Source organism: Atractosteus spatula, chromosome 22 (assembly GCF_055471065.1).
Source record: "Atractosteus spatula isolate fAtrSpa1 chromosome 22, fAtrSpa1.hap1, whole genome shotgun sequence".
Lineage (NCBI taxonomy): Eukaryota > Metazoa > Chordata > Actinopteri > Semionotiformes > Lepisosteidae > Atractosteus > Atractosteus spatula.
The window spans coordinates 15,336,508-15,361,524 of record NC_142727.1 but is presented as its reverse complement, the minus strand read 5'-3'; the positions used below and the strand labels follow the sequence as shown (position 1 = coordinate 15,361,524).

At 37.2% G+C, this 25,017-nt stretch overlaps 1 protein-coding gene across 2 annotated transcripts in view; it reads right to left on the bottom strand.

Annotated features, from left to right (window-relative positions):
• opcml (opioid binding protein/cell adhesion molecule-like) overlaps window positions 1–25,017 on the bottom strand; it is a 588,589-nt gene that overhangs the window by 87,099 nt on the left and 476,473 nt on the right. For both annotated transcript variants that reach the window (XM_088939313.1, XM_088939311.1), the window contains one exon: window positions 21,004–21,236. In XM_088939313.1, the coding sequence (XP_088795439.1) occupies window positions 21,004–21,236 (233 nt within the window). The remainder of the gene's footprint in view (window positions 1–21,003; window positions 21,237–25,017) is intronic.

Below are 25,017 nucleotides of genomic sequence, written 5' to 3'. Positions count from 1 at the left end.
TCAAATTACTTTTTATTCCAGCATTCTTTAGAGTAACTGGGTTAACTGCTAGCCTGACCTCTACACTTATCCATCGCTAGAGGTGGGGGGGGGGGGAAAGATGCCAAACACCAGAATATCATTGCTAAAAATACTTAAATTATTTATCGCTTTCAGACCATTGATTTTCACTTACCTTGATCATAAATCTTCAGAGGCGTGGTAGACCACCATGGCTTTGAGATTCTCGGGGACAGTAGTGGGTCACAGAAAGCTCGCAGAGGATGATATGATTATGAAACAAGAGTCTCGGAATAAAGACCTATTGAATGCCGGACTTACTATTAGGTAAATAAGTAAAGTGCTGTGGCAGGTATTTAGTTCTAAATTCCATAAGATGCCGTGAAGAAAAAAAGGAATTCAAAGATGAAAGGAACACCAACTGGCTCTTTCCACTTATGGAGGGGGTGAAAGACTCTTCCACACTTCCTCTCCCCAGCAACCTCAACACAGTTTCAGAAAAGAGCGTTTGCATAGACAGCATTGAAAATCATATCAATCAATCATAAAGTTGTGTGTCCATCCTACTCCCTTCTAATGTATTAATGCTTATATTTCGGCATTTAAACTCAATGAGCCTTTCCAACACGCGTGAGGTGCCATGCCAACCTGTCTTGATTAATTTGTAGCTGACAGAATTGGATTCATGATGTACAGTACATGTGTGCGGTTTTGACAATTCTGAGTGACCGGTTTCATCTGCCCACATCAAAAGGGGCTGTGTAGCCTGTGTTATTTAATTCATAAGAGCCATACTGGGTTACTTAAGTCATACAGTATCACACGAGTCCCGATGTGCAGAAGCCAGCTTTGGCTTTGTATTTCTTCCAGCTTCTTCATGAAACTGTCAGAACAAATCTAAATACATCAGAAGGTTTCCAGACATGGTATACTCCAGCTCAGCTCGCTGTGCAACTTCAGTAGTAAAGCCACAACAGCTTTTAACAGTTGCATTTCTTACAGTACCTTCCATTTTTTTTTCATTTCAGTGGAATGTGGAGTACAGTCCCTCATTTTGTCCAGTGGCGAGAGAATTCTAATTTTACTCTTCTTGTCGGCAAAGTGATGCATAATAATACAATTCATAGCTTTTAAAGTCTAATTCACAAATTGCATACTTGTAAGATTCTGCCCTGTACCAGCCGCTTGCCTTCTGACTCTTACCAATGGATCAGATCTGCCTGGATGAGATCAGAAAGCTAAGCCAGTTTAAAAGACAGCAGTGAAACCATCAATCATTAATGTCCCCTGAAACCCAACATGTGCAGACATCACTAATGTATTCCTGGTTCCTACATCAGACATGAATGATGAAGGAAATTTTGAGAGCAAAGGCAAAAACAGGCTGCAGGGAGCAATCCGGGAGGGCAGTTAAATCACTCAACCACTTTATGCTACTGCTGTGGAGAACCAAAAAAAAAACCCAGCTTCTATTACATTCTAAAAAGAGAACGTCCTTTCTCTTTATATAGGTATTGTATACACTCCACACAGACACTTTGTGTAGATAATGTACCATATGGAGTAGGAAACAAGGTATCTTTTCAAAGTGTTTATTTATTCTTGCTTTAGTAATGAGGAAGAGTTTACACTTATCAGGTCTTTAGCACTTCAGCATAGAAAAATCTAATAATAATCATTCTGTAATCAGTTATGTTTCTGTTGTTTTCAAGAGATAAGTAACTACGTTTATGTAATGTAATGTTTCCATCGTGCAACTTCCAGTACATTTTTATATAGATTCTTACATTTTAGATCTACAGTACATCTCCTACCTTACAATCAGTAAGGGTTATTATAGGAAATGGATATATGGATACATTTATGCAGGTACAACATTTAAATCAAATCGAGCTGCATGATTAATGAGACAAAATGCTCAGACATGATAACATTCACTTAAGCCCCTTTGCTTATTATTCATATGCAGGAATTTAAATCAGGTTTGCTTATCTGGTAATAGTGTGATCACCTTAGCTTTTGCAACATTACAGTACTGTAATGTATGACTTTGAAAGTGTGAAATTTCAAGATGTTTTATAATAGATTATAGAAGAGTAGAGACGCATCTTTCCTGGAACAAGACCATTGGCTTCTGAGACACACCTTGGGTCAGGAAACTTACAGAAACCTTTCAAAAACTGGAATGTTCCTATTACTGGCATATTATTATACACTGTGTTACTGTTACAAAGTAAAGCAATGAAAGGGATGTTAAGCCATTGTTTTTACTTGCAGGCATCTGCTTTTCTGAGGATTGAAAGTTCAATTTTGAAAACTTCAAAAGTCAATCACATTATTCCTGCTTACTTTCTGCAAAGAGGTGCATACTTCACAATATTGAATATTTATAATTAATAATAAAGTACACATTTATAAAATATGCAACTTTAATTATTCACACACTTTAGGAGACTACTGCTTACTCACAACTAGAGCAGTATTGTATGGAAAGAAATCAGTTTGTGTTTAGTGAAAGACAAAGGAAGAATTACATCTTTATCATAAACCAGCAGTCTAAATTAATTATACTTAGATTCAAGTATCTGGGAGCACCCGATTATGATCTTATGAACTTTAACAATCTGATTTCTTCTGTAATGAGCTCTTATTACACCATCAACTTCTTGTATTTCCAGCCATTGCAAGTTTCCATGAGCTCGGTTACTGCCCTTCCTAACCTCAAGAGCAAGTGCAAACTTTTCACTGGAAAGAAAATGCTGTATTACCCACCATTTTCATATATGTGAGAAAATACTCAGTAGATGAATATGGAATCAAGCGTTTTAAACTAATACTGACATAGCTCATTCAGTACTTTTAGATTTCTGATATCAAAGTTTTGCTGACAGAATTTGTTTTGCATTGTAATTACGTCTGAGGTCAAGTTATAAGGTTCCTCCCATCTGTCACATAAAATCAGTGCTATAACCTTGTCAGTTGATGGGACTGTGCTTTTCATTTCATTACAGAATTACAGGGGCGATTTCTGATCCAGAATTGACTTTTGAATCTCTTCTGCAGAGTATTGTAAATATACTTTTTTCCTGACTTAGATATTTACCCAGGCTGCATCCAATGCTGTCAGCATTTATGGTGGAAAAACTGATCATACATACATTTTCAAGGATTAAGGATTAAATTATTTTAATACCTTACTTGTAGGAGTCTCTAAAACTGTGTTTAAGAGGTTACGCTCTTTTCAGAATTCGACAGCTCAGATCCTGACTGTCACATGTAAGTGATCACATCACTCAGATTTTTTTAATTCTTGCACCAACTTCCTATCTCTTCTGTGCGGCCTTAGCTCAGCTGAGTCTGGTTTACTACAGTTCTGTGTGTGTACCCTCCGTTCATACTGTATATACTCTGTGGATGACCAGGCCTTTTGTGGCTGTAGCCCAGAGCTCTGGAACCCCATTCCAAAAGACATCAAGAACGCAGCCTCGTTTAGTATTTTTAGATCAAATCTGAAAACCTGTTCCATTGGGCTTTTGTGATTGTTTTATTTCCTGTGCTTGCTTTGTTGCACTGCATTTCAGTAATTTTTTATTACATTTTCATCGATACAGTGTGTGCTTTTGTATGTGCTGTACAGAGCTTTGGCAAAGCTTTTTACTTTTAAGAGGAAGTGTCGAAAATTATTATTACTGCTGCTGTGAAAAATGGGATTGTGATGCAGAGCCCCGGCTAGGTGGACTTGTGGGAGGCAATGACAGTTGGATTGCCACTAGCACCAACAATCCTGCAGCAAAAAAAAAAATGTAAACAGTATTCACTGATGGTCTACTTTCGCTTGAATGTTTGGAATATTGGGTTTTCACATGGGTGTTAATTAGTGAAAAAGTACAGACAGCTAGAGTAGCCAGGAGACTACTCCTGAGTGTAAGGTGTGTCTTTGTGTCACAGTGATCGTGAGCTGGGGACTGATTAGTAGACAATGGTCAAATGGACATGATGGGTAGTAGCAGCCACATCACTAGTAAAAATGGTTAATTCCGTTCCATACTGTATGGGTATATATCAGATTAACATCTTAGTTGCCATGACCTGCAGTGAGGATTTTCTCTGTGTGTTTAGAGCTCAAAGGGAGGGGGGCTCCTGTGTTTTCTGTAACTTAAATGTGTTTGATCCTGCACAATAAAGCCAGGGATCTGCTTTTCACATTTTATTACATTTTGTGTCTGAGTATTTCATAGGCACAAGTCCCCAGTGGCGTCCTGAGGTGGGAACTCACAGTTATACAATGTCGAATGCTAAACTTAACTGTTTTGAACGTGACACATAATAATGGGGGGGAAAAGGTTTTGGAAACAAATACATTTGGAAATAACAAGAAGACATTTCTCTGATCCTTGGAGATTCTGTTTAAAACAAATCTAAACCAGAAGTTCCCCTGGTTGTCAACATGTTTGTTTGAACTTGTGTGGTATGAACTCTTCCTCCCTGTCTGGTATAAAACTTGCCATCTTAAAATTCTTCTCAAGGTCAGGAAGCTTACATCACCCACCACCACAGAATCATTATACCGGCTTCTATGGCTTTCTTAGACGCATGGTATCATATTTTATTGTCTTGTACCAGTACTGAATGCTGTTCATCTTCAGTCTCATATGGTCACTGCCAGACTCCCAGCTAGGCATCGTGAGTTACTTTTCAAGAGTAACTCAAGCCTTGGAACTTGAGTGTGTTCATTATGCCGGTTTAGTGGACATTGCATTGATACCATTTGACCTTGGCTTTAATTAAAAGTCCCAAACCATTTGGCTTGAGACTCAGCTGTCACAACTGGTCAATTATATTGGTGATAATGCCCAATGTTTAATTATGCGCTTATTGCCTTTATGATCTTAATAAACACCTTGGGAAGACTTAGGTTTTGCAAGATACACTGTATATCTAAGTGAGGCATTTTGTTTGTCAGTTTGTAGTCTATTCACAGCTGCCACACAATTAAAAGCCTAGTGCAGCTGCAGCTGTCTGTGAATTAGAAATGCTTAACCTTGACCTTAATCAAAGTATCATTGTTTTGGCCAGACTCCCCAAATTACAGATAAGGTCACCGATCCAAGTTTTCTGCAAAGAAATATTCCAGTCATTGTGTTGGTGTGAACTTTGACATTTTGAATGATTATGATAGAAGTATCATTTTTTATTATATACTGCAACACACAAGAACTGTGTGAAAATGCAGCCTCTGTACATCCGTCCTTCCATTCTTTTTCTTTTTTTGGATAAAAGTGATGTAGTAACTGGGGGTCTTGATGGCATCTTAGTCAAACCGTTTGCACTGTATATATAGAAGGGAATACCTGTTTTAATGCAGTGCCGAAACTCAGAAAAGTATCTGAACACTAAAGAGAAAAGGCCTAGACTGGTAAAATGATTTGGGCAGTGGAAAAATGCTAGTTATTCAGTTTTGCACGTGTAAAGGTCAAGCCTTGATCCTGTTACTAGTCGAATGAGAATACAATTCCCCAAGCAGTGGCGCTCAGATGGTAGATCACTGATGAGAGTAGAGCTCTATTAATTGGTCAGAGCTCACTAGGTGAAACATTGACTCCTGTAGTAACCACTGCAGGCTTGCGTTAATGTCAGTGAAGGTGGCAGTACTTCACCAATCAGCACTAGCCCCACTGTAAGCTACTTTGGGGCTTGTGGTACAGTACGTTTGAAGATTAATGAGTGAATGGGTAGATGTGTCACAGGAGCTTGTCTGAAGTTTTGTTCTTCCTGTGCGGTAAAGGCGTGCTTGCTCCATGCTGAGATGTAAAGAAACAATGGGTGATTACATAATTACATAATTGGGTTGATACATAAAAAAATAATTTGCAATTCTAATTAAAAAAAATATCCATACACCTTGGGAAGCAGAGGCAAAATCAGAAGAACGCTGCAGCAGGAGATCAAATTCTACTTAATAGAAAGCATAGATACAGTAAAGAGCGACATAACCTTGTCATTGAATCTGAAAAAGTCAGAAGAGTTGGGAAAACTTTTGCTTTTAAGGAAGCTCCAATGCTCTGGAGTGGCTGGTGAATGTCAGGGAATGTCAAACTGTTCCGCAGAGACTGTGGCTACACCCCTAGGGCTTAGATTTAACCAGCCTTCCACACTGATGTATCATTATATCTTCACATATACTGTATATGGATTTATTGGGTGCATTTATTATAATTGCTTGACTGTTGCCTCCAGGGGAAAGAAGGTAAATAAGTTGTTTGTATGAAACACGCTGATAGTACAGAATATTCATTTGAATAGTATTTTTTTCCTTCCCACTCCTCTAATACTATTTCACATTGAGAAGACAGTTGCATCACCTTCAAGGCCCTAGTGCATACTGAGCCAGTTTCAGCTTTTCACTGGCAAAAAAAAAACACTACAAACAAAAGACTTGTATGTATTATTTTTGCTAATTTTCTTCTTTTTATCATTCTCTGACATCCACCCATCTTCTGGTTGCTTTATCCAATACACTGTTGTGGGAGATTCAGAGCCTGTCCCAGCGAGCACTAGGCGCGAGACTAGGTTCACCCTTTACAAGAAGCCAGTCTAACATGGGGCGCACACTGAGACACAAACACAAAACACGCACACACTCACATCAGGGCCATTTCTTTCCCAGAAGCCAAGAAAATGACCAGTCTTTGGACTGGGGGAGGAAGCACTGGGGGAGCACCAAGAGAAAACGCATGCAAACCCAGGCAGAACCGACAAGCTCCACACAGACAGTACCCCAGGTCCAGAATTGAACCCAGGGACCCAGCGCTGCTTGGCAGCAATGCTGACCTCTGCTCCACCGTGCTGCCCCATTCGAGATCTACAGTATGTGGTGACAGACTTAGATGCTTCATATTCATGGTCATATCTTCATATTACCCCCCCCCCCCCCAGGTCAAACATCTTAGCTTCCGTTAGAAACCTTGTTTTTTCCTTTGAGAAATGCAGAGAGTTTGGATGCAAGCAGGCATCTTCTTTCTGGAAACTTGGGAAGCTTTCAAACTGTATCGATGATGCATTTGAACAAGATATATTATCTTTGACTTCCTCCTGACATGTTCTCCTTCAAAGCTTTATTATTATCCTCGGCAGGATTCATCTTTCCAAGGAGAGCAGAAGGTAAAGCAAGTGTAAACTGAACTCTGTTATTGCCAGAGAAGGTTTGATATTTTTATTAGCTTCCTTTTGAGCTTAGAGTGGTGCTTTTCCTTTTGTTGTTTGAAAATGTCACTAATAGAAAAAAAATCCTAAAGAAAAGGAATGTATGTTGTGAAAAGGGAGTGCTTACAAGGCTGTTGCAGTTTAATAGAGAGAGGAGTATGATTTACCAGAGCAAGGACAATTTGGTGAAAACAAGCTGTGAGCACATATGTTTCTTTGATGGTTGGGGAGTGTTCTTTTTTATTTCACTGTCTCTTTCTTTACTTAGAGGGACACCATTTGTATCTGAAGTTGTAATTTGTCATCTGTTAAACTTACTGTACCCCGTACTCTCATCTGTTTTGATCTTTTTATCACAAATATAGACAATGGGTTTCTCTCCTTGAGAAGAAAAAAGTCTGCCGTGTTGCTGTTATTATTATTAATACTACAACTAAGAATAATTAAAAAATATCAGAAAAATTAAAATGTTGTTGACAGAAGTAAAATAAAGGATATTTAGAATCCCTAGCCACTGTCTTTATATTTATGAAAGCCCTCTGTGTCATTTAACATTTTTTGATATTTCCCTGCTTCTGAATAATACACCACTTGGTTTCTTTAGAGCATCTCACATAATCTCTTCCAAAATATTAGACTAACCTACTGTTAATGTACCATGCAAATGAATAACTTTATTCACTTAGTGAATTTCATACTTGCATGCTTTCTTTTTTGACATTTTTTTTCTGTGGAGTCTTGATTTTCCAGTTTTGTTTCAGACACTCTAAAGACAGAGCTTAGCGAGGATGACTTGTGTACGCCTCTTCTGAGATTTCATAACAAATTTAACACGGATAAAAAAATCCATTGGTGATTGAATTTTGCATAACTTAAGAAGGCGTTTTTATATTAAAATATTTGATAATGCAATCAGGGAGAAAGGTAAAGATTATGACTCACTTTCTTCAAAGTGCTTTTCAATTAAATCTGCTGTGATTATAGTTTGTGTGATGTGACTTGGGGCTATTGTGTGTGTTAGATGGTTTACCTCGGATCTTTTCACCATGCATTAATTACAGTTTAGATTATCTGAATTGTATAGAACTCGTTCCAAGGGGATTACAGATCTTTGATCAAGCCATACAGCAACTGCTCTAGGAATGAAGGAAGCCAGGCAAATTTACTCACATGTGCTGGCACACGTTTTGGTGGGCACTCTTTTTCCTGCTAAAGTTCTTTAGGGTGTCCTGTGTTTGTGCTGACTGATACTAACTGTGTCAGTAGCTTGCAACATTGAATCTCATAGAAATAAAACAACTCCCTGCTCTATTCTTTAACAAATGGCCTACCCTTTTATAACTCGGGAGAAGTTCCAGATGTCCAGTACATTAAGAACTGTTGTCATTGGAAACAAAAACTTGGCCTAAACTATGCTTGAACACATTGCCAATATTAATGAAATGTTAGATACCTAATCAAAATACTATCTCCGTGCATCACCAAACAGAACTTCTGATCTCCTCCCTGACAGACAGTACAGAACACTTACAGTATCTGGATGTACTCCTCCAGAAACAACTTCATAGTACCTCTACGCAAAGCTAATGATTATAACTCAATTTCTTCCAAGATCTACTTCAACTATTAAAGGTATTTAAAATAAGCTGCACCCTGTATCAATATACTGTACGTTGAAGGTGAGTCTTTCTAAAGTGACACATCCTGAGGAAATTAGTATAACAGGGACACAGCTGATTAAATCACAATACCTCAGGAATAAGTAACAGTACAATAAAATAAGTCCCTACTCGGCCAGAAGTCCACATTAGGAAGGACTACAGTACCTACTAAATTTTCATTTAATCTTTACCTTTCACCTTTTAGGTTGTGTGAGTGCAATTGTAATGTGATGTTCAGTTCTGCCTACAAAAGAACAAAAAAAATACACTAATGAAGTGGCTTCTAACACATTCTGTTTTTTTTCTGCACTCCAGCTCCTATTTCTGTACCGTTAATGCTGAATATTTCAAATGCCTCATTACTCGAACTGGGAAACAGGGGAGGAACTGTTTCGTAATCTTGTAATAAGTCCCGCTGCTTGTTACTTAGGCAATTGAAAAGGGATGAATTTTTTGGACAAGTCTTGTCTGAAAAACACAGACACACATCATTACACATGAAGAATCAAAACAAGACTAATCCAAAATTCCATTACAATAGTTTATTATGAAATTGAATTACCCCAGTTTCCCTTCACCGTGCAGTTTTCTGTATTATTTAGGTCTAATGAAGAACATCAGAGTGGCAGCGTCAGGCAGCCTGAATCACAGGATCCTTCGACAGAAAATGGTGCCAAGATCAGCTTCAAGAACCACAGAGAATCCGGCTTACTGCCACAATCCTCGAGAGTGGTTGCTAGCATTAATTGCAGCTCTCAACAATGTAGTCTAAATGGATTATCCCCTGCTTTGCGTACTGAACATGTTTATAGGTGCCCGGGACTATGTTAACTATAATTTGTTCAAGAAAAAAAATGCTGACATATGTACACAATTACAAAGCATATGCAAGAAACCACTTAGTTCAATGTTCACAATCTGATTCTATTGTGATTTTAGTTTACTAAATTCCTGCAGTGTATTTTAGCCATAAGTGGTAACATAAAATCAATGTACTGAACAGTACTTCCATTTCCTTGTAGATGTGAATTTCTGCGTCACACACAGAAAAGGGTTATTTGGTTTTACCACATTGGAGGTGGCTGAAGTCTTGAGTCATAATTGTTACAGTACATGTACTGTATTACCTCGTGATTAATGCTGCTTCGTGGTTGCGTGAGATTTGCGGTCTTAACCTGACTGAACTTTCTGACCTCATTTTGGAATGTGTGTTGGTAGAAGCAGTTTTAGAAGTCTTGCTTGTCCATCTGAAGACATCTACAGTACATACCTTTACACTGCACAGAATTCATGAAGTGCATCTCCAATTTGACTAACAATTGTATATCTCTAGGCAAAATTTCTGCTAATGTCCTCATTCTAATCCATTAACACTGCTCATTAATACTGTTCGAATTCAGACCATTAAGGACATTGTGCTTCTCCACAATAATAACCTCACATAAAAGGGAATGATACAACTATCTTTTAAGAAAAGGCTGATTGGTATTATGTGATGGGATAATAAAGAACATAAAGAACAATATATTTCACATACAGATACAAAGTATTTTATGCAGATGTGAAATTGTTTGAATACCTACAAATGTACAGTATTCACACTACTTTCCAAACTATGTAAGAAAGGAAATGTGTAGTACAATTTGGCAATATAATTCTCTGTGTATACAGGTATATGGTTTGATTGCTAGATCTGCACTGTATAGTCATAGTGTAAACATAGCACATTTTTGTTATTACATATTAGTGGAGTTGGCATAGCATTTTTGGTAGGTGAAACTTCCTGCTGCAGACCCTGCAGTTGTAGCCCGAGAAAGGTACGGTGCTTTAACCTGTTAACCTGATACGGTACAAATGGAGATCAGTGTTGCCTGGGTGTAATCCTTGCAATGGATTGGCGTCCAGTCTGGGGTGGAGAGACGGAGTCTGTGCTCTCGTCTCTTCCTCGTCTATTTCACGCTACAGAAACCAAGATAAGCCCGGGCCTGATGAGCACATGTGGCTCAGATATTGAAATGACCTATGTATTTGTGCTTTAAAAAATCACTACGTTTTCTCTGCAGGAATTTTTCTTTGATTAAACTTAAGTGTGTAAGTGTTGCTGTTCAAGTAAGAGCTGCTATCAAATCATTTTAGAATTGTGTTTGGTAAACTTAATTAAAGAGGTGGAGTGCTCTTTGTAGTTAGCTGTACACAGGGGTTTCACAATAAACAAAACTGCTTCCAAAATTGAAACAGTTGTGGGTTATCTTATTATCTGCTTGCTGAACAGTTTAGTTGCATTGACTAAATTGTAATACTGTATCTATGGAAAGTTGTATGATTTGAGAAACTGACAGAATGACAGTTGGCCATCTCCATCAATTTTTCATCATCAGTTTGAGGGGACTGCAACATAATATTTGTGCCAAACTTGAAGTAATTGAGTGCATTGAAAAAGCAGAGTCCACATCTGGTAATTTGTTTAGGGATTAAGTGTCTGAAACTAAACAACACATGGTGGAATGCACAGGAAAGGCATCAAATGTATTGTCCATTTTGATTTATGCAAACACATTTTAGAATTGTCCTGATGGTCAGCAGTCTCTAAATCTCCAGACATTTATGTCTTTCCTTCTAATATAAATTCATGTGATCCCAGGATTCACATTTACTTTTTCAGCTACCCTTTTAAAATGTCACTGACGCTTGGGAATGAATCATCAGAGAGTTATGTTATTAACATGTTAATTGCTCATGATAGTATGCATAACATACACATTTCTTTTTGAGAGATAGCCACAGTTTGTTACATGTACAATACCATTTTCTTACAACAAAATAAAGACGGAGATATGACATCCTTACTGTAATTTTATTGCTATCGACTTCACCTTCATATTATACAGTGCAGTATCTTCCAAAAATCAAAATTCCTTTGCATTTGAAATTTCAAAAGGTTTTGAAAGCCAAGGAATCAAAAACACAAAACAAACACCAGCTTTTCACAAAGAAATATATTAAGGCTTTGAAAAGTGATGTAACCAATATTCCAACATTCCCTTTAAAAATCACACAGCTTCCCCTAAATACCCAAGAATGTGTGGTCCTTGCACACAACTGAGATGTATTGTGAAATATGTTCTATAATATCTATATCTGTGTACTGTATCTCAGTTCAGGTTTTGTAGATCTGTGATTTGAATTCATGTAAATGCTGGGAAAAGTTGTAGATAAGATGAACAAGTAATATTAGAGTTGTATTTCAATCTACAGTTTGTACTGCAAGAAACATGGCAGCGGATCTTTGGAAACCTTTTTCCTACTGGATGCACTGTAACTAAAGACCCATATCTTGAGTATTGATGCTGTTTTCTGTGGCATGTACTGTATAAAGCTTTCTGTAAATTCCAGGGCAGTGTGACCATTTTGAAGGTTTTTTCTCTGTGGTCATATTATACAGGAATTTGTAGAGTCCTAGCCACTAATCCATCAATAACGTCCAACTCGTAGAAACCAAACTCTAAAAAAGCATCAGTGGTCCAAGTAAAGAAAAATACACCATCTCCTATGTTATATAGAATTTTGAACTGTGGGCATTTTGTTTCGGTCACAATAAATGGGCTGCAGGGGTATCAATATATAAACTTCACTCCCATTTTATATTTTTTGTGACATACAGTGTAGCAGTTACAGTATATTCTTGACCAGATTACTGAGTTTTCTTGACTGCTCTTGCAGTAAAAAAGTTCAATAGATGCTCTGCACTGCATTGGCTTCCTAGACAATCCCTGAATTAGAATTCATAAACAAAACTTTTTGACTGTTTTTAACTCCATTGTACTTGTTGAACAAAAATAAAAAATTAGCATTTTGTATCTAGTAAGAGATTGTTTAAATGTATTCCTAAAACAACTAAAATTCTAAATAATTCAAAATGGGAAAAAAATATAAACCTGACTGCTTAGATTTACAGAGACAGATGCAGTAGAATCTGAAATATTTATTCACATGCGAGATTAAAATATTTTTTCCCCATGCATATTAGTTCAAACCTGAATTATCCAGCAATACATGCAGAATCTATTCTCTACGATTTTTGCAATTTTATGGTATTCATTTATTTTAGGGTTTTTTATACTGTAAGTGAAAGTGTTTCAATCTTTACAAAAAGGGCATTGCCACCTTTAGATAGATAATTGCAAATGGAGTGCTTTAAACTACAAACAATAAACTTTTTTCACTTGGGAACTAGAACACCATATTAAAAAAAAAAGCTGTGCAAACTCGAGGTAATTCACTTTACAATACTCTAGGTAGACTAATGTAATACTGTTTGTACAACATTTTCTGATAATGCAACAAATGCTGTAATAACACTTCAAGAGAAATTTTGCATGTTGAGATTTGTACAGTTGAATACTGAGAGCCCATTAATGAGAAACAGTTTTTTTTTTTTTACTTTGGGAGGAAAAAAAACTTTTTTTTCTGAACTTGTATTTGGAAGGCTACAAACCAATGTTATAATTACTGTATAATCACATTTCCATTTACTAAATACAGTTCCAAGAGCCCTTGAAAAGAGCTACTGTAACTGTTTAGCTTGATACTATGAAATTTAGATCTTTTCCTGCTAGTCATCCTGCTATACAGCTTTACATTATCTACGGTATTTATACAGTCACCACAGCGACTGGAATGGTACAGATCCAGTCACTAAATAGTTGAGTAATTATCAATTGAGTGGGACAGCATCAGATTTTTTTCTCGATTCATATTTTACAAAAATATATTAAAATTTATTAACTTAAATGGTACTAGAGAGGAAAAAAATAAAAACACCGCACATTTATTTCATAGCTGGTATAATGAATGAAAGGTTAAAAACATTTTTTCTCAATGATCAATAAAGAGAGTATCATGGACAGCCGTGATAGCCCACCATTGGCACCTAATGAAATCTTATGAGTAGTTGAGGTTGCGGACAATTTGGTTGTTCCACCCAAACATTGCTGTTGAACGAAATGAGAACACATTTTTCATCCCCTTTCCTAGGGATGAACAAGCTCCCCTACAGGAGCTGTTTTACACATTGATGCTGCTTCATGTGACGATGTTAACTTTCAATTGAAAGTTCTCATTTCTCTTTTTAGTGAGGTTTATGAAAAATGGCTATCTGTTTGGTTGGGGAAAAAAAGTAACCTTCACAGTACATCGCTTTCCATGGTGCATCTGACTCCCAGAAGATCTGGAATCTGCACCGTCTTGCAAGAGTATCCAGTGATGTGCATTCTGTGCTATTAAACCTGTTACCATGGAGCTAATGACCCTTCTCCTAACTGCAGCCCTATGTTATTAAACAGGCGGTGATGAAATGGGTTTGTTATATCCTATTGAACACAACACTGGCAGTGGCTACTTAATGGATAATGAGTTTGGTTTTGTATATTTTCCAATACATGATTAAATGGGCTTTTTCTCCAGAATGTTAAGTGTCTGCTAAGAGGACTATGAATTTATACATTTGTAAATGAGTTTGAAATGTGGCACAGTATTTAAGAACCAAAAACTCACTGCTTATTGCCTTAAAATACCCATAATGTCTTTGGGTTATCACATTATTCACACAATTCATGTATTATTGAAGAGCTATTAAGTTAAATCTTTATCTTTCCGATACTTCCTGTCCTAACCTGCATTGCAAACAGAACATAAAGCTCACTTACTGTATTCCATGATGAACACTTTCTGTATCAGACACAATCTAATATTTCTTTAAAAAAAGGCAATTCAGCAAAAAATGTTCATAGAGCAAAAAATTATATCGCAGGGTTTTTCAGCTTTCTCTGGAAGTTTCTTGTGGTGTGCTTCTGTTTCATGACTTTCAACTGAGCATTCACTTATATGGTGGACCCAAAGCTGAAGTTTATATACTGTATCACACCAGTCCTTTTATCGAAATTTTCACTTCTTATACAGTTGGGGTTTGGGGGGGTGGAAAAAGCCTAGAAGGCCTGTTTTTTCATTCACAAATTAGACAAAATATTTATTCAGTCATAATCAGGAAAGCTGGCTGTGATGTTAAGTCACTGTTCTTTTCTGTATTTGAAGTAATTAAAATTTCAAACAGCACACCATAGGAGCCTAACTGAAAGCCATGTAGCATCTAATTGTCTTTAGATATCATACCCCACTGTTTTGCAAGAAGCGACTTTCTTCACCTTAGTCTGTGTGACAAAGCCATTGGCGAAAACCTGCAGTCTTTGTGACTGACTATGAGGCACTCCAGCATCGTATCCAAAATGTGGAAGGTCCCATCCCATTTGACTTTAAATATTTTTTTCCAGGAAGGTGTTTGAAATCCAAAGATGTTCAACACACAACAACACAGAGTACTGTGCAGTTAGAACAGTGCACGACATACAGTATACAGTACTATGAAATAAACTTAAAGACAAAAAAAGAGAAGATAATTTTTTTCTATGGTAATATTGTTTCTGAGCTGTGGTAGCTCAGACGGCAAGGACATCTAGCTCCTGACCAGAAGGTCCCGGGTTCAATCCCAGGTAGAGGCAAGCAATATAGCTTGCTCTAATTCCTTCCAGACGGCTCCCAGGTCCACTCAGCCTGCTTTCCAAGTGAGTACAGGGGGTTAATCCTTCCGGGGGTTAGAGGCCAGCTGGAGTGTGATGCTGACCGCATCACCTCCACCTCCCGTGTCCAATGGTCAAGAAAAAATGGTGGCCCTCGACCCCCCCATTCCCCCATGGTGTAGTGTGTAGATCCTGTTTATATTTTCTGTATTCACTAGTTTAATTTTTTTATCTTTCCTTATAAAAGATAGCAATAAGGGAACATCTGGCAATATATGAAACCACCCACTATCTGACATTATCTGTAAATTATCTGGGATATTCTGCTATTTTGTCACTTTTTCATCTTGCTGAACCTGAAAGGTTTGCAGTAGTTATGATAAGTTTTTAAAATACCTTTTAAGATCATGTAGTTCTTTAACCCACCACTGTTCTTTAAGAACTTTTGGGAAAATTATTGTAAAATGTATGTGTATTTTGTGGTTACGTGAGGTAATAAAGAGATAATACTATATAAAGTACTGTATAGGCCGTTACAATGTATACTAAATAGTACAGAGGTTAAGCAGTAATTTATTAATATTTCAGGTTCATGTAAAAAAGAACCTGCTGATAGTGATTATTATGGTTGTTGTCTTTTGTACAGGCGATAAATTGACTTTACCATCTTTCAGGGATTGATCCTTCCATACGCTGTGCTGTGAAGAATTTCTTGCCTTTTGTGAACCACATGTTGAATTTTGCAGCAACAAAACCAATCAGGTGTAGGAGCCAGTTTATTAGCACATCATTTACACCATAAAGCCACACAGACCATGGCCTGTGCCGTTTCCCTGTTCCAGACGTAAAATTGATAATCTCCTCAAAGATTCATTCATTCTTCGGAAACACCGTGGCTAGCATGTGGCTGGAGTTATTATTTAGACAGGGGTGACAGGGAAATAATTGCTTTTGCCTTGATTTAATTACACGTTTTGTGGCATGGACTATGGAAGGGTTTCTGTTGGATGAAATTATGTAGGTTGTCAGAAACGGTTTCTGCACTCATACTTTTTGTCACTCTTGACTGTGTGCCACCTGTTTCTTAGTGGTTCAATTAATTATTGGGCTGCCCTCTTGTGGTTATTTGGATTGTGTGTGTCATTCACAGTTTAAATGCAATTGCTACCACATACAATAACTTGACATCCCCTTTTAATTAAAACATATTTCGGAGTTCATAGTGTACAGAAAAATGCTTGCATGCTTTTTTTGTTATACATGCACAGAAAAATACGGTACTCTAGTAGATCACTCAGGCACAGTATTATTCTTTAAAATATTGTTTCTCTAACAAAAATGTATATTTTTTCCCTGCAACTGCAAAATGAAATATATTGCTAAAAACTGATTTTGCAATCTCTAAACCAGTACAGGTTACTATACTATACAGTACATGATGCTGGTTGACGGGATTTTCTTGTTAAAGACCTAAGCTAATATAATTATAGAAATACTATACAGTAGTTCCTTAAACCTTGGCCATTTTTTCTTTTTGCCTAATATAACCATTTGCCTTCATTTTTTTATTTTTCAATCAGCCTGTTGCATTCCTTCTGTTCCTAAAAGAAGCATCTTTTTACCACCGTTATCTGTTTATCTTTTGTATTAACTTTGTTAAAATCATTTATTCATTCCAATCTGCAATGCTTGGACAACCATTAATGACAACAAAAATATTTGTGCAAATAAATATCAATAATTGTAGCCTGTTAAACTTTAAAAAAAATCCTTCACTATCGCATTGCAAAAGTATATTAGATCTACTCTAAGTCTAAGCTTGGAAGTACAGCAGGCGTGGAGCAGAATAATGAAAACAACTCTGAAATCTGTAAACCAATACAGTGTATACTATATACAGTATACAATATACTATATATCCTGGTTGACCTGATTTTCTTGTTATATTAGCTCAGATCTTTAGTTTTAGAAATACAGCAGTTGCTTAAACATTCACCATATTTTCACTTCTTTTTGCCTAATATAACAGTTTGCCTTCATTTTTTTATTTTTCAAGCCTGTTACATTCCTGAAAGAAACATTTTTTGCCACTCATAAAAATAACCGTTATCTGTTCATCTTTTGTATTAACTTTGTTAAAATCATTTTATTTATTCCAGTCTGCAATGCTTGGAAGTACAGCAGGCATGGAGCAGAATGCTGGTTTCAGGTTTCTGTCTGGGCTCCAGGTTGTATAATGCCTCTCAAATTACTAAAGATCGATCTCAGAGATTGATATTCAAGAGGATAAAGTTTGAATGGGGAGCTTATGGGAAGATATTGCCTCTCAGTTGACATCATTCTCTCCCAAAATAGATGCAAGCGTTGTGTCTCCTTATTGCATAGATCAACCTTTGTAGATAGGTTGGCAAGAATGGAAATATACAGTATAGAGATCTATTTATTGTTATTCTGCACAGCGAATATTTTGCTCTGAATTATATACAGGAGACTTCTGATTTAAGAATGAATACATTTTGTCAGTCAATAACAAATCTGACTTTTTACAGATCACTAAAAATATATTCTCTGATTATTTTGTCCTGTCATGCACATTTCCATATTTAGTTCTACGAAGGGTTAAGTGTATTAGTATTAGTGTAATTGTGGGAGAGGCTGACAATGAAAACAGAGAACCAAAACATTAAGCCATGGTGGTGCACAAAAGGCATTGCTGTAAATTCAACAACACCTGCTTTGAATACACAACAAGTTTTTTTTTAACTCACTTCAGGACTTAAGTAACAAAATATCTTTAGGCTCACCACTCCATTTGTTGTATAAATAGCTTGAGTTAAATGACCTGATCCTGCACGGTTGTACTGTACAGTATGTGTGGGCAAGAGCAATGTGTTAAAGCCTTTTGTTAAAGGTGTTTTCATTTTCCTACACAAGATGAAATATTCAGGCCTGGGAGATGGAGGGCGTGCAGGGAATGGCTGGTGATTGTACTGTAGTTTTGTAGATTTGCTCCCTCCTTTAGCTCTGGGTCAGATCGACTTTCACTGACAGAAAAGCAGCCTGCATTTCCTTCAATTGCACTCTGCGACTCTACCTCTGGGAATGCAGTGACATGTACTAGAAGCCACAGTCTCTATATCTGACAATAATGAGGCACAGATGAGCGGAGTAATGTTTCACGGCACCATGTAAATTGCTTCATATAATAAAGCCAGAAACAAGATGTAACATTTTTTTCTCCCTTTTTCGGCCTCAACAGCTTATTGGTTACATAGAACTCACAGTATCAGAGTCTTATGTCACTGGCAGAAACATTGCCAATAAATTGCAAAGTCCAAAAACAAAGCCTACCTAGTTACTAATAATCCCATTAATGATGCAATTAATTATGAGTTTACAGCAAAGCATAAGGTCCTCGTTTAATAAGTGTTATCATCAGTATTTTCTTGAAATTCCACAAGCTAATTAACAGAAATCGAATCTTTTCCTTAAGTAATGATATACTCAATTATTTCCTATTTCTGTAATTGATGTCATGAAACAACAACAGAAAGAAAGAAAAAAACTAACAAAAGGATAATGAGCAACAAAGTGTTGATATTATTTAACTGTGGACTTATTAATCAGGCTTTACAACAAGGGTGAGGTTTGTCAATTATTTCCAAACAAATTCAATGCTTTGATCATGATGACATGGAGAAGTCCTGAAAAAAATCTTAATAATTGCTCTCTAATATGCAGCAGGTTTTATCTTTATTTTTTATTTCAGGTTTTCAAGCTGCATCATGTCTTGCTTTTAAAAACAAAATTTTCCCTTAAATTTGAAATTCAATTTGAAGATTGAAGTACTATATACAGTATATTTATAGAATTGATAGTGAGCTCAATGTATTCTGACCCTATAGTAAATGTCTCATCCCTTATTTGTGACAGCCTCCTTAGGCATTTCATGGAACAAACTGAGAATACCACTAACTGATTCATTCAAAGTGTAGCATTACCCAAGGCACCGATAGAGAAACATCTGTAATATACCGTACAGTAACTTACAGAAAGTGACTTATTCCATTTGTTGTGTTGGATAGCATAAACATACAGTAACTGACAACTTAAAGAGTAGATTTAATATATTTTTGCAATGCAATGGTGAATGATTTTGAGAAAAAGGTTTAACAGGCTACAATTATTGGTATTTAATTGCACAACTATTTTTGTTGGCATTAATGGTTTGCCTGTTTACTCTTGGCTGCAAAAGGAAAATAAAGGCAAAAGTGTAATTGCTATTGGAAAATAAATGCAAAAGGAATTGATTTCATTGTAAATGATAACCAAAGTCTCCCTATTGACAGCTGATTTAGCGAGGCCTTATCCTGAATGAACGCCAAGGCTTTTTTCAGCTCAGCATGTTTCCAGATCAATAACTATCAACGATTTGAAATTAAACCGAGATTAAATCCCAATTTTAGCACTCAGTGTCACGTTTGGAGAGTTTCTCACTTAATTAGATTACTCTAACCAAAGAGCATTAGGATTGTTCCATTATCTTTATCTACCTCAGAGTAACACTGAAAGTCACCCAGAAAAGTAATGCCCAGCTTGGTTGTGTTGCTCCATCTGAAAGTAACTGGAGAAATATTTTGAAACTTTAAGTACAAACTCCATAGCTAGAAAAGTTTAGGTATTCAGGTCCATACAATTAAAAAAGCAGGATTTTGTTGCATTAATAATAATTTGTTGTGGAGTGTCCTGAACCAAACAATATCTGATTTACTGTATATTGTCACCACAAGAATTCACTGTAGTATCTCTTTTATTGACCTTATGCTGTACATAATGCCAGTTGAAAAAACATCACCTGACTACTTTACTGACTAGTTTACACCGACCGAACATTTTTGTTCTTCCTGTTTTTCCCCCCTTATTTATTTTCCACTGATCTTTAGTCTTGGTGATTTGATAAATTAGATAAGCAAGTTCAATTCAGGTATATACTGTATGCAAGCACCCAACCCTAGGTCTAACACAACTGAGATTTTCAGTGCTAGTGGTAGAAGTACTAGTGAATTACTGTACAAATAATAATGGAACAGAAACTGATTTTCTAAGACCTCAAGTGTTTAACTCGCTACGTGTTGTATGGTGAGTTAAAAAGTGGAGCCATACTTGGACAAGTATGAAACATACTGGAGGGGCCCTGTAAGAAGAAGAACGGCCCGGGTGCAACTGCATGAGCTCAACCACTTGCAGCTCCGCTATTAGTCTATAAATATTTTCCTCCCCTTCCTCTACGTGTCTTTTCTTCTTATGACGGATCCGCAACATGTACGTTAAGATTGCATGTTGTGTAGCTTAGCTCTTTGGTTCACTCGCGCTATCTGATTTGTGGCGAAAGCCTTGAGGTTCCTTCTGCGCGGGCACGGAGCTCATCGCACACAGCAAAATATGTGGCCTGTACTGAATACTGAAGCGAGAGTTACGCCATGACGAGATCGAATCATCCCTTAGGACCCCTAAGCCTGCTAACACTAAGTCAATGCACGAACGCTTTAGTGAATATGCAGTAGTACCTTGTACGATTAGGTGGACTCTTGATGCCTTGGGTTTGTTGTTGGTCAGAATGGTGCACACGTAAGGCCCTTCGTCGTACACGTCCACGTCTTTGATCTTGATGCTGTACTCGGTCAAGGTGTTGTTCAGCAGAACCACGCGGGGGTCTGTGGACCACTTGTCCACCCCTGCAAACAGTATCGTGGAGCGGTTCAGCCAAGCCACCCTTGTCACTCTGTTGTCCAGGGTACACCTGCAAGGAAAGAGGAAGGGACATGCTTGACCCTGGGACAGGGGATCGTTGCTTAGTAAGCGCTGCACAGCAGCGGTTGTTGCCTTATTTAAACGGAAGGCCACGACGACAGGTGGTGCTGATTTATGACACACTTAGGAAAAACCGTTGGGGAGCACCGCCTGTCACAGTCAGCTCGTGGCACCTGGGTCATAGATCTCAGATCATAGATCTCATAGATCTATAATCTCATAGATCTCAGATCATAGATTTCATAGATCTCAGCCTGTGCTCGGCTGCCAGTCATTAGGCCCATTTGGGAGCTCTTTCTTGTTGCCTCACTGTTTTGCCCTTCTGTGGCAATAAAGTCCTGCTCTGTAAGGCACATGCTGGTAAGAGTCTCCTTATTATTTGTGTTTATTTGAATGACAGAAAAATAAGATTTGCTGGATTAAACTAATGACAGTTACTGTTGATTATTGTCCCATTTATTGTACTTAACTGCCATTTACCATACAAGCTGTGGATTGTAACTAGATGCTTGAACTTTTTCACATCTGACCTCGGGCTCCTTTCTCCAAGTATTTGTTTTAAGAAAGCCAGCCTCAGTTGTGTCAAACCATTACTGCCACCGCTGCTCAGAGTGAAATATTCCTCCTAGTGACCACCCGGGTCTTGCTGACTCTTTTCATATAAGAGCAATGCATACAATCCTTAAATTAAACAGTGGATGAATGCACTATGGTTGCCCCTAAAACAATTTCTTCATGAAAAGCAAAATAAAAAAAGCCAGGACAACATCATTGCAATCAATCAAACCTGAAAATTCCACACAGACATCAGAACTTTAAAAAACATTTATACCGTGATGGGAATAGTGGAGATCTCTTCCAAGTTTCTCGGGAGAGAATTTTCTAATAAACTAGTAGTGATTGATATTCTAGGCAGAACATGGATACTGACCCTTCGTTTTTTCTTCATTCGATCATGCTTCAATAAAAAAAATTATAATACAGTCAAATGTTATTACTGCAGCCTCTGTACAAATATCTGGGGCACAGAAGGCTATATATTGTATAATGCAAAATGAGATAAAATATCTAAGAATAGTTGGAAATTTGAAAATGGTGCATTACAGTTTCATTCAATTCTCCTCTGTTTTTTTTATGCGATGGAAAGAGGGTATTAACAATGCTCAAATGACTTTCAAATGTAATACTTTAAAATTGTGCCTCAAAAGCCTCAAAGAGTATTATTTTTTTGGTACTTATATGATCCCAAAATTATTAACTGTAAGTACAGGTCATTAAGTGTAGGCGTATATATATATAAAAATAATATGACGTGTCTTGCCACTTTTATCACATAAAACTGCCACAGGAGATGGAGATCACATAAAACTGCCACAGGAGATGGAGCAACATTTGCATTCCCATTCGTTTTCTAGGCAGAAGTAGTTGTTGCTCGAGGATGACACATGTAGTGCTGGGGGAATGACCTCTGCTCTACCAAAACAAACACCACCACTCCCTTTCCTTTTGGCTTTCAGCCTTCCTGCTTGCTGTTGTGGCCCACAGGACAGAGTATGATGTATAATACTAATGCTTTGCCTCCGCGGACCTCCCCCTTCAGAGCCTACCTGTTGAAATAATGCAAACAAGGCACTGCATGATAAGTTCATTGGTTGCAAGACAGGGCTCAGTGCTGGGGAATAATGGCAAGTCAATCAGACTCCTGTTTTAGTGTATATTCCTTCAGCTGAAGGGGAGAGGAAGCAATTAACATTCCTTCACAGTCTCCTGTCACAAGAAGAGATATTTTACTAAAGCATGGTCTGTCAGTGGGACGGATATATAATTTTTATTCTCTGTGCGTGTGTAATACCTTTTGGGTGCCTTGTTAATGTGCGCTAAGTAATTTGCCTGGGTACTTAACTGCTCTCGCAATTAGGCTTACTTCACTTCTTACTGTTTTATTCTGATGCAAGTTACAAAGTCTAACTCTAATATCTGTTACCCATGCTTTGAAGTTGTGTTCCCAAATTGAAAAGGCAGGTATCTACCACACTAAGAATTTAATAATATAAAAAAAACTCAGTGCTCTTCATTCCCTGTTTGAACCTTGTTCATTATCCCTGCAGTGTACTGTATATAACTGTCTTTTTGCCCTTCCTCCGCTTATAAATTAAAATTCTTCCTTGATGGCTTCCGCTGAAGATCCTCAGTGTTAATAGAATACTTAGTTTTGTTCCCACAATTCTCTACAAATAAAAAATAAATCCTATAGTTCCCTTCATTTAAATGTAGAAATGAAAATCCGTTGTATGTAGAGGTTTTCAGGAGCAAGGCTAGTTCTGAATGGAATAATTTCCAAAGAAACATTTCGAATGATTTTTGAAGTACCATTTAAAGTATTCAGTATATTTCTGTTGTTTTTTAAATGCCTGCAAAATTGGCTTCTGAAACACATTCTTGCAGTAGTTTTCTCCAGGAAATTTTCAAACCACAAGTTCCAAAGCTGAACTCTTTGACCTGTCTGCACTATTGAAAGGTTAGCAATGCTGGAATTTGCATACACACAAACACTTAAGGTTTAACCAAAAATATCCCAAATTACAGCACATTTTGTACAGTATGCTATTATAATGTGCAGTAAACATAATTATCTTGCGCACAACATGCTATTACTGTTTTTTGTTAATAGACATCTGCTTGTGAAATGAGTTTTTAATTCTAAAGTACATACAGATATAAATCTACACAAACAAATTCAGATTTACCAAGTCAGATAAAAAAAAAAAATCCTCTTTTCCAGCTCTGTGCTGCAAGGCAGAAGACAAAACACAGATACTGTTTTAATCACTGGAGGGCACTTGACAAGCACATTGCATGGTGAAAAGTAAAAGGCCAAAGCACCAAATAAAACACCAGGGAGGACTGAAAAGACATATAGCACAATGATCAAAACCATGACCCTCTCTGACACTGGGTAAGCTAGAAATAAATGGTTATGATTTCTGCTGCCTGTTCTAGAGCGTCCGCACAGCTGACAAAGGAGCTGCTCTGCTCAGCATCTTCCTCTGAGGTTATGGTTTGGCAGAAAAGGAAAAGTGGAGGGTGTTTTTCCCTGGTAGGTGCCACTTAAAGACAGCAGGGTTCCCAGCCTAAACAGCTGATGTCTGCTGAAGCCTCCTCACCATTATCACTAAAGGTACCAGAAAAGATCAAATGGATCTGTTCCCCAACTGCTGACTTATATAAAAAAATTTGCATTGCTGAGATATACTTTAATTAACAGCAACAGAACTGAAAGGGAGAAAGGAAATAATCTTTTCAGCTGATTAGCAAATCTTGCGTTTCAAGTATGTTGCTTTTTTGTACAGTGAAATTAAATATTTAGAGGCTGAGTTCCTTATAAAAGTTTAAAAATGAACCCTTAAAAAAAGAAAGGCAAAAGCAACCTTGAAACTAGATTTATTGATGTGTAGTCATTGTTACATAACTGAAGGTGTTTAGTTGTTGAAAACAATTTTACTGCAAGATGCCATTATTTGGTGTCACAGCTTGAAGTCTGATTCTTGGCGTCTGTATGTTTAATAAATTGAATTCCCACTGCTCTAGATCTTCTGACTAAGACAGCAGCTCATTATTTGGTTTGGTCACAATAATTGCCTTGGTTGTAATTTAGAAGAAAGAGAAGAATGCTTAAGGTACAGTTCACTTGTGCTATTAAAGGTGATTAAGTGTTTTCAGATGACTTGCAAAAATCTTCTCGGAAAACATAAGCCTTAGGAACACATACA